The 10045-nt window shown below is 48.1% G+C and overlaps 1 protein-coding gene across 1 annotated transcript; it reads right to left on the bottom strand.

The window, feature by feature from the left end:
* Positions 1–410: 410 nt before the first annotated feature.
* Positions 411–9820, bottom strand: TUBA1C (tubulin alpha 1c). Its single transcript, XM_079774144.1, has 4 exons — positions 9672–9820; positions 5701–5923; positions 5403–5551; positions 411–1491 (listed from the first exon to the last, which is right to left on the bottom strand). Exons 1-4 carry the CDS (start codon positions 9672–9674, stop codon positions 517–519), a joined length of 1350 nt encoding a protein of 449 aa, XP_079630270.1. The 5' UTR covers positions 9675–9820; the 3' UTR covers positions 411–516.
* Between the last annotated feature and the right edge of the window lie 225 nt (positions 9821–10045).

Below are 10045 nucleotides of genomic sequence, written 5' to 3'. Positions count from 1 at the left end.
ATTTATCAACACAATTCCAAAGGCTTCCCCATGAGACTTGAGTGTTTTAATACTGACATACCTCATGGCAGCCTGATTACTTGAATTTTGGTAGACTAAGAACATCAGCTGGAAGCTTGTTGAAAAATGCAGTATCTGAAGCTTGGATCTGCATTTCAATAGCTACAGGTGACACAAGAAACCGGCCCAATCTGAAGAGCCTGTTGCCTCACTTAAATGATTTCATCACCACTCATCAAATCAGGTTTAAGTGAAACAGACAAACCACTTAGCACATTACATCACACACAGAAGTCACTGGGAAAGTTGATCAAATGATCAGGATGGTCTGTCGGCCAGCCTCCATCCCTGACTGGCCTTGAATAAGAGGGGCAAGTATTTACTGTGATACAGAACAAACCAGTTTGACATTCAAAATGAAAACAACTTTATTGCAAAATTTAGGACACAATAGACTTCACAGAACAGAAATAAGACAATCCCAAGACACTGGAGTGTGACATCACAGCTGACAGGTTAGTACTCCTCACCCTCATCCTCTCCCTCAATACTATCTGCTCCAACCTCCTCATAATCCTTCTCAAGGGCAGCCATGTCCTCACGGGCCTCAGAAAACTCTCCCTCCTCCATGCCCTCACCCACATACCAGTGGACAAAGGCACGCTTGGCATACATCAGGTCAAACTTGTGGTCCAGGCGAGCCCAGGCCTCAGCAATAGCTGTGGTGTTGCTCAGCATGCACACAGCTCGCTGTACTTTGGCCAGGTCTCCACCAGGGACCACAGTGGGAGGCTGGTAATTAATGCCAACTTTGAAGCCGGTGGGGCACCAGTCCACAAACTGGATGCTGCGCTTGGTCTTGATGGTGGCAATGGCAGCATTGACATCTTTGGGGACCACGTCACCACGGTACAAAAGGCAGCAAGCCATGTATTTACCATGGCGAGGGTCACATTTCACCATCTGGTTGGCTGGCTCAAAGCACGCATTGGTGATTTCTGCTACAGTAAGCTGCTCATGGTAGGCTTTCTCAGCAGAGATGACAGGGGCGTATGTGGCCAGCGGGAAGTGGATGCGGGGATAGGGCACCAGGTTGGTCTGGAATTCAGTCAGATCAACATTCAGGGCCCCATCAAACCTGAGGGATGCAGTGATGGAGGACACAATCTGGCTAATAAGGCGGTTAAGGTTAGTGTAGGTTGGGCGCTCAATATCGAGGTTTCTACGACAGATGTCATAGATGGCCTCGTTGTCAACCATGAAGGCACAATCAGAGTGCTCCAGGGTGGTGTGGGTGGTGAGGATGGAGTTGTAGGGCTCAACTACAGCTGTGGAGACCTGGGGGGCTGGGTAAATGGAGAACTCCAGCTTGGACTTCTTGCCATAATCGACGGAGAGACGTTCCATCAGCAGAGAGGTGAACCCAGAACCAGTTCCCCCACCAAAGCTGTGGAAAACCAAGAAGCCCTGAAGGCCCGTGCACTGGTCAGCCTGTTAGAAAAGAAAGAGAGTGTTAATTTTAGCCTTGGTCAAAGCTGTAGTGACTTCTTTAAATCCTTAATTACTACATTGAGATTTTAAAACTCTTGTGAATATTTGCTAGGAAAGCAGTTGCAAAAAGCTTCCAAAGTGCTAAGTGATTCAGAGAAACTTTTCACAATCAACTCCTGGGGGAAGGGGAAATCTGCTAAAAGGCTATTTTATGTTTTCTAAAAGGCTATTTTAAAGTGAAATATTTCCATCTCTGAAGGCAGAGGAATCATGAGGTCTGGAACGGATGCAGGGCCAAGTTTTAGTGACTGGGAGGGCGGCTCCGGTGCCCTTGCCGCGACAGCAGAACAAGGGCAACTCTTATCAGCTGGAGAGCTACCAAGGGCAGGCCCGGACCACCAGCTCCGGACAATGGATGTCTGTCTTACAAACTGGGCAGAGGCTTTCGGAGCCCGAATATAACAGAACAGCCCGTTAAAGGCCCTGGTATTGGAATCAGGCTGGGTCTGGATCTGGCTCTACCAGGGCCTTGCTGTGGGACTTTGACCAAATTCATTTCTTTCTTTCTTTTTTTTTAAAAATATATTTTTATTGATTTTTTACAGAGAGGAAGGGAGAGGGATAGAGAGCCAGAAACATCGATGAGAGAAACATCGACCAGCTGCCTCCTCACACCCCCTACCGGGGATGTGCCCGCAACCAATGTACATGCCCTTGACCGGAATCAAACCTGGGACCCTTCAGTCCGCAGGCCGACGCTCTATCCACTGAGCCAAACCAGTTTCAGCAAATTCATTACTTCCTCAACGAGAAGAATAGCGATCTACCTCAGGTTGTTGAGAACTACATGAGTTCTTGGAACAGTGCCTGGCACAGTGAGCACCAGTTTCCCGAAAACCCAGCCATTTCGGGAAAGGTGATGTACTGTCACAGTTCCATAAGACTGTGAGGGCCTTTCAGCACTCAACGGAGCTGTTCTGGTTAGCCAACTCCAAGATTATTTTGACCTCTCAAACAAAGTACTCTGTTGACAACCCTTACACTTCTCAAAAGTGCTGAGGTTTGTGGACATTCTCTACCAACCCCTCAGGGCTCACTTCTCCAGTAGATCCCTGCATTGAATGAGATCAATGTACAAGGCAAACCCTAGTTTACCAATTACATCCATTACTCATATGGACACAGTAGTAACACCAAGGACAAATACAATGGTTTTGGTAGTTAATGAACTTCACTCATAAACCCTCAATGGCTTTTACTAGGTTTATTTGTCCCTAAAGGCGGGTCTTGATTTCCAAGTCAGTGCTTGTAGCTTGACTTGCAAACATAGGAACCAATAACCCAATTTTGCTGGGGCGACCATGATAAACATCTGGAAAAGTATCAAGCCATAGACCAGTTGTGGCTGGACTTAGTAGCTAATAAGCTAGTCTACCCAAGCATTCATTCTTGATTTTGGGTTAATTACTTACAAGCTGTCTAAGGAGCAGAGTCAGCTGACTGCCAGACTCTTAAAAATGACCCAAACAGAACAGTTATCAACGTCATTGAAGTGAACACAATTGTCTAAGATTTTTCTGCCACAGGGCAAGTCCACATCGCCCGGAGCTCTATTAGAAAAGCAAGCCTGCCGCTTTCTGTGTTTCTATCTCAATGCCTTCCTCGTTTCAGTGATCGATACTTGCTTCTATAATAAGGGAGCTCTGCCCTAGCTGGTTTGGCCCAATGGATAGAGCGTCAGGCTATGGACTGAAGGGTCCAGGTCCCATTCCAGTCAAGGGCACATGCCTGGGTTGCAGGCTCGATCCCTGGTGTGGGGCGTGCAGGAGGCAGCAGATCAATGATTCTTTCATCATTGATGTTTCTCTCTCTCCCCCCTTTCCCTTCCTCTCTGAAATCAATAAAAAATATCCTAGCCCTAGCTGGTTTGGCTCAGTGGATAGAGTGTTGGCCTGTGGACTGAAGGGTCCAGGTCCCATTCCGGTCAAGGGCAGATGCCGGGGTTGCGGGCTCGATCCCCAGTGTGGGGTGTGCAGGAGGCAGCCGATCAATGATTCTCATCATTGATGTTTCTATCTCTCTCTCTCTCTCCTTTCCTCTCTCTGAAATCAATAAAAATATTAATATATATATATATATATATATATATATCCTATAATAAAAGCCTAATATGCAAATTATCCCCTCAACCAAGAGTTTGACCACTTACTATGACGTGCGCTGACCACAGCAGGATGGTGGAGCATGTGAGTGGGCGGCACCTGGCCAAGGTGGGTGCAAGTGGGTGCTGGGGCTGCCGCCTGGCTCCCAAGCACTGAGGGAGCTGGGCAGGGGCCCAATGACTCAGGCGGATGGGGGCGCAGAGGGGCCCAGGAGCCCAGGTGCTGCCCAGGGCCCAGAGGTCAGCTGCCCTTCCATGCCAGACACTCATGCTTCGATCACTGGCCAGGCCTAGGGACTGCACCCAAGCATGAATTTCGTACACTGGGCCTCTAGAGAGTGTGTGTGTGTGTATACGTATATATATATATATTAGAGACCCGGTGTATAAATTCGCGCATGGGTGGGGTCCGGCCAGCCTGGCCAGGGAGAGGGGACATGGGTGGTTGGCCAGCCTGCCTGCTGGTCGAACTCCTGGTTGAGGGGACAATTTGCATATTAGCCTTTTATTATATAGGATATACATTGAGTGGCCAGATTATTGTGTTCAGAGATCATAATAATCTGGCCACTCAAGTGTATGTATGTATATATATAAAACTAGAGGCCCGGTGCACAAAATTTGTACACAAGGGGGACAGGGGTGTCCCTCAGCCCAGCCTGCACCCTCTCCAATCTGGGACATCCCTCTCACAATCCAGGACTGCTGGCTCCCAACTGCTCACCTGCCTGCCTTCCTGATTGCCCCTAACCGCTTCTGCCTGCTAGCCTGATCACCCCCTAACCACTCTCCTGCCAGCCCGATTTATGTCTAACTGCTCCCCTGCCAGCCTGTTTGCCCCCAACTTCCCTCCTCTGCTGGCCTGGTCACCCCTAACTGCCCTCCCCTGCAGGCTTGATCGCCCCCAACTGCCTTCCCTTGCAGGCCTGGTCCCTTCCAACTGCCCTCCCCTGCTGGCCATCTTGTGTCCACATGGGGGCAGGATCTTTGACCACATGTGGGCAGCCATCTTGTGTGTTGGAGTGATCCAGTGTTGGCCATTTCTAATCAGTGCTATACTGGCTTCTGGAGCCCCGAACTTTTTGTACCAACATAAGGCACCAGCCCAGATTTTTCTTTTCAAAAGTTTGATCATTTAGCCAAAACCGGTTTGGCTCAGTGGATAGAGCGTCGGCCTGTGGACTCAAGGGTCCCAGGTTCGATTCCGGTCAAGGGCATGTGCCTTGTTTGCGGGCACATCCCCATTGGGGAGTGTGCAAGAGGCAGCTGATCGATGTTTCTAACTCTCTATCCCTCTCTCTTCCTCTCTGTGGAAAATCAATAAAATATATTAAAAAAAAAAAAGTTTGATCATTTAGTTACATGTCAGAGTCAGCCACCTACTCATTCAGTGTGACTAAGATATCCTAAAAAGGGATGTCTCAGCTTGAAGCAGGGAAGCTGACTGATTAATATGAACAAGGATGTTTAATGGGCTTTTATGTCAGTCAAACTGTTCAGGCCCCCTTGCTCTCACCCCGACTCCTGATAAAATGCCCTCACTGAATGAGCAATTGTCCAAATCTGCTTGTAAGGCATTGCTCTTTTGCCTATCATTCTTATCCCTACCCCAAATAGTAGTCCCACACCCAGGACTGTCTAGTTTAGAAATCGAGTTATTTAGTAAGGCCTATTTCATTGATTTTTTTAGTAATTTAAAAATGCCAAACTGGCTAGGGCTCACCCATTTTAAATAAAGTACTGTGTTTACCAGTTTCCGAATTCGGTCCAGGACGAGGTCAATGATCTCCTTGCCAATGGTGTAGTGTCCACGGGCATAGTTATTGGCAGCATCTTCCTTGCCTGTGATCAGCTGCTCAGGGTGGAAGAGCTGGCGGTAGGTACCAGTGCGAACTTCATCTGCAAAAGGGAACCAAAGCAGCCACCCATCACTAACAACCTGCACAAGCCTGCTCAACCCCAGGGCCTCAATGGAGCCCCCTGGCCACACCTTGTGTCCCAGACCCCAGGGTGTGTGTGTCTTACTTGGGTTACTGAGGTCAACTCACCAATGACTGTGGGTTCCAGGTCTACAAACACTGCCCTGGGCACATGCTTGCCAGCGCCTGTCTCACTGAAGAAGGTGTTGAAGGAGTCATCTCCCCCGCCAATGGTCTTGTCACTTGGCATCTGGCCATCGGGCTGGATGCCGTGTTCCAGGCAGTAGAGCTCCCAGCAGGCATTGCCGATCTGGACACCAGCCTGACCAACATGGATGGAGATGCACTCACGCTGTGGTAGGAAGAAAGGAAAATGTCAGAATGTGACACATCAGATGGGACATTTAGGAATGATTCACACCAAGATGACTAATTAAACTTCAGGTTAGATTAATCAACTTCCTCAAGGCCACTCCTGCCCCAGGACTATGGCATAAGCAACAGTCTGTGGAAGACTGATTCAGAAAAAAAAATGCTTGGGAAAACCAAAGATATGTTAATTAACTATTAGGCAGGCTAGAGACCAAACCCTTCCTCTGTAGCCACATTAGAGGTCGGGTTTCTACCCACCTCAGAAAAACAAAGCTGCTGTAGAGCAATCCATTTCCCCCAGTTCCTGGAAAATATGCTGGCTGAGCCCTTAAAAGGCATGCAAAAATTCATCTTTCAGCCGTGATTCATTCTGTGAGATTGTGTAACTATTGAGCTCATTCTGGTCCCTCTTTAATCCTATTCTTTAAAAGACAAGAGTTTGCCCTTGCCGGTTTGGCTCAGTGGATAGAGTGTCAGCCTGCAGACTGAAAGGTCCCAGGTTCGTATTGGTCAAGGGCACATGCCTGGGTTGTGGGCTGGATCCCCAGTGGGGGCATGCAGGAGGAGGCCGGTCAATGGTTCTCTTTCATCATTGATGTTTTTCTCTCTCTCTCCCCCTTTCCCTTTCTCTGAAATCAATAAAAATATTTAACAACAAATAAATAGTAAAAGAGCTTCTCCCTCCCTTTAAAACCAGTTTAAACCAGCAAACTACAGCCATATGACTCATGGAGAAAGTGCCAAATAAGCAGTGGTTAGCTGTATTTTAAAAACTGGTCAGAGGCAGCTTTCTAACTCTGAATTTAATCTTAAGGAACAACATTTTCCCTTCACTGAGGGAAGGCAGGGTGGGGTGGAGACACATCTAAATAAAAGCCAAGACTTTACTAACAATTTTGGAAATTAGCAGTTTCCTAGTAAAATGTACATATATCTTTGGCAACTGTGGGAAAAATCTACAGTTTCAAGAATTTAACAATATTATTGAAAAAGTTTTCCTTTATTTGCTGAACAAAATAGTTTGTTACCAAATTCATTCCTGTTTAGTAAAACAAGGCAATGAAAATCTATACCCACAGACAAGAGGGAAATAACAAAAAAAAAACAAAACAAAAAAAAAGGAGTATTTACTGTATTATTTTGGTTACTTGGGGGACTGGTTACTCAAGGACTTTCAAAATGTTGACAATATCTCCCATTTTCCTCAAATAAGGTTTAAAGTTTATAAAAGCCACTAATGGAAAACTAGTTAAAGAAAATTAAACACCAGCTAAGATCTCAAAGAGTCTAGTTTCATAACCTGAGGTAATAAAACCCTAATCACTCGTAACCTTGAACTGTGGTCCCCTCCTTCCCACCTATACTCCCCATAAAACAATCACGGGCTCCTGATCACATCAGCAAGCTCAGGGGTCACCTGCACGCACTCGCCCAGCTCTAGGGCTGTGGGAGAAAGGAGTTGTCTGTGCTAATGAACCCATGACTACTCACCATTGCATCATGTTTACCTTTAACTAGACTTTGGAAATCCCACAGCTCAAGAAAGTGGGAGAGTCAGAGATCTGTCTATAATAAAATATATTAGAACCAGGTCCAAGGAGATGAAGTATCTCAGAAGATACTCTCAATCTAATGAAACACTTCTATTGAAACCTTTTGAGCCCCCAAACTTTCTTTCATTGCTCAACAGGCTAACTAGATTCCTTGTTTAAATTGTGCCCTCCACTACCCCATGGCCACTAGGGAGATGGACAGACCTACACAGATGATAGAGTCAGTTAGTTTAGCTTTAACTGGATAAGTAGCCACTGTCTCTTTTTGTTGATTTTAGAGAGGAGGGGGGTGGGAAAGAAACATCAATTTGTTGTTCTGTGGCGGGCCGGCACGGCCATGGCATACGCAGCCCCAGGGCGCCTTATGTGCAGTGCCAGCTCAGCCAGGTTCAGTGACCCTGAGTGGGGGCGGTGAAGGATTAGAAAAGACAGACAAGAGAAAGAAAGCTGGGCCTCAGTGGGTCGCTGCCCTCTCTGATGGAGAGAGACAGCACCAGGACCTGTGAGCTGTCTCTATTTTATAGCCAGATTCCAGGAGGCAAAGTAAGGGCGTGGTCAAGATGTTTACAACATTCTCGTGGTTTTGGAATCTACTTAATTACATGCACCTGAACTCTATCAAGCCCACATCACTCAGGCACGTGGGGCCACGTGTTCAGATCTTAGGTTCAAGCTTACAACTATAACTGTTGGCTATAATTGTGCTGGGAGGGCTCTGCCCTCCAAGCTGGGATTTGCATGTGGCCATGAGAGGACTGTGCCCTCTCATTAGTCCGAGGCTTGAACCTGTCCAAACACTGTAGCCGCGCCCCACATTGTTGCACTTATTTATGTATTTGTTGGTTGACTCCCATATGCATTCTGACCTGGGATGGAACTGGCAACCTATATAAAAAACTATTAATGTAACATGTTATTGTTGAAATAGGTCTGCTGCTGCTGCTCTGCTGCACTTTAAACCATCGATTTTCAGCCCTTTTCATCTCAGGGCATACATCAACTAATTATAAAATTCTGCAGCATACTGAAAAATAAATTGTTTTGACAATCTAAGGGAAAAGAGGTCAGTGCCCCTAACTAAATGAGTCAGGTATTATTGCATGTTTTAAAAATTCTTGTGGCACACTGGTTGAAATCGCTGCTTTAAAACAGTGATTTCTTAACTACACTTTTACCAGTATTTTGGGGTTTGCTTGGTGAAAAGCACTCAAGTTGTTCCAGTCAGACATTCTTTTGGTAACTGCAGTAATCTCTGAAGAATGTAACTTGCCGGCTATTCTTTTTTAAAGATACTGTTTCTTCTTTTTTAAAGATACTGTTTTTGAAACAGTTGATACATAAATACTGGTTTTAAAACATGGCTTACTGTAGACCAACAGAGGCTCTCTTTTAGTTGTTTTCAATACCTCTGGAAGTTACATAGAAAATACTGAAGTGTATAGTTTCATGTTTCTTTAAAACTACAAATACATTAAAAAAAAAAACTACAAATACATCGTCAGTACTAGTTTACTCTGTGGTTTTACAAGAAAAAATCCTTTCATGGGCTTGTTTTTAAAAAGCTGGCTTAAGCTATAAACAGCCCTCTAAATGAGCACCAGAAATACCGGCTGGGACAACGTGGGGCGGAGCCTGCCTGCAGCCTCCAGGTGGATTGGCGCAATAGGAGCCGCGCCCCAGAGCCCGGCCACAGGTGACTCAGCAGCGAGTCACCGGGCGCTGGAGGGGGGGCCAGCCAGCGTTCGCACCTTCCGAGCGGAAGCGCACGAGGTGCCCCAGGTGCTTCCACTGCGCAAGGGAAGGTGAGGTCATCGGGGAAATGGGAAGGGAGGGATTCGTAGTTTCCACAAGCCCTTGGGAGCCAATGTGAAGGCTCCCTAGCCGTCCTCGGGCGATGGCGGGCTCTAGGACGATACCCTCTCACCGAGACCGAGAGGGCTTCCCCCTTTCACCGAGGGCAGTGGCCGGGCCGCGCCTTCCGGCCCAAAGAGGAGTCTGCCCGGTGCAGTCAACTTCCCCAGCCTGGGCACCAGGAGCCAGTCTGCCTGGAGGCTTCCGGGATGCGGCCCCACGTGCAACCGGGTCCCGCCGCTCCGCGGATTGCTCCCTCTCCCCGCCCCACATACCACCGCCCGGGGACCCCCCCCCCCAGGAACCCCCACCCCCACAACTCACCATAGCTGAGACTTGTAGGGCTCGGAGGGGCTGAAAAATGCGAGGGAACGGGAACAAGGACCTCCCACTGACAGATTACCAAGGAATCCGGGGGAGAAGTGACCCGACAGCCCGCCCGCGGCACCCTATATACCCACCGCCCGTCGGGAGGGCGGGCCCTGAACCCCGCCCGGCCTCCGGGGCCCGCCTCCAGCTGCGCGGCACCTGGCCGGGCGCCCCGCCTACAAGGGCGGGCTGAGAGAGCGGGCACAGGGCGCTGATTGGCGAGTTCAAAAGTTCAAACCAAACTCTTCGGAAGGAGCCAGAAGAATCAGGAAGGGGAGGAGACTCCTGGGGCCGGAGCGTGGGCGGGGCGGGTGGGGAGGGGATGGAGA

The sequence above is a fragment of the Cnephaeus nilssonii genome (assembly GCF_951640355.1).
Source record: "Cnephaeus nilssonii genome assembly, chromosome: 6".
NCBI lineage: Eukaryota > Metazoa > Chordata > Mammalia > Chiroptera > Vespertilionidae > Cnephaeus > Cnephaeus nilssonii.
This window is presented reverse-complemented; position numbering and strand designations above follow the sequence as displayed.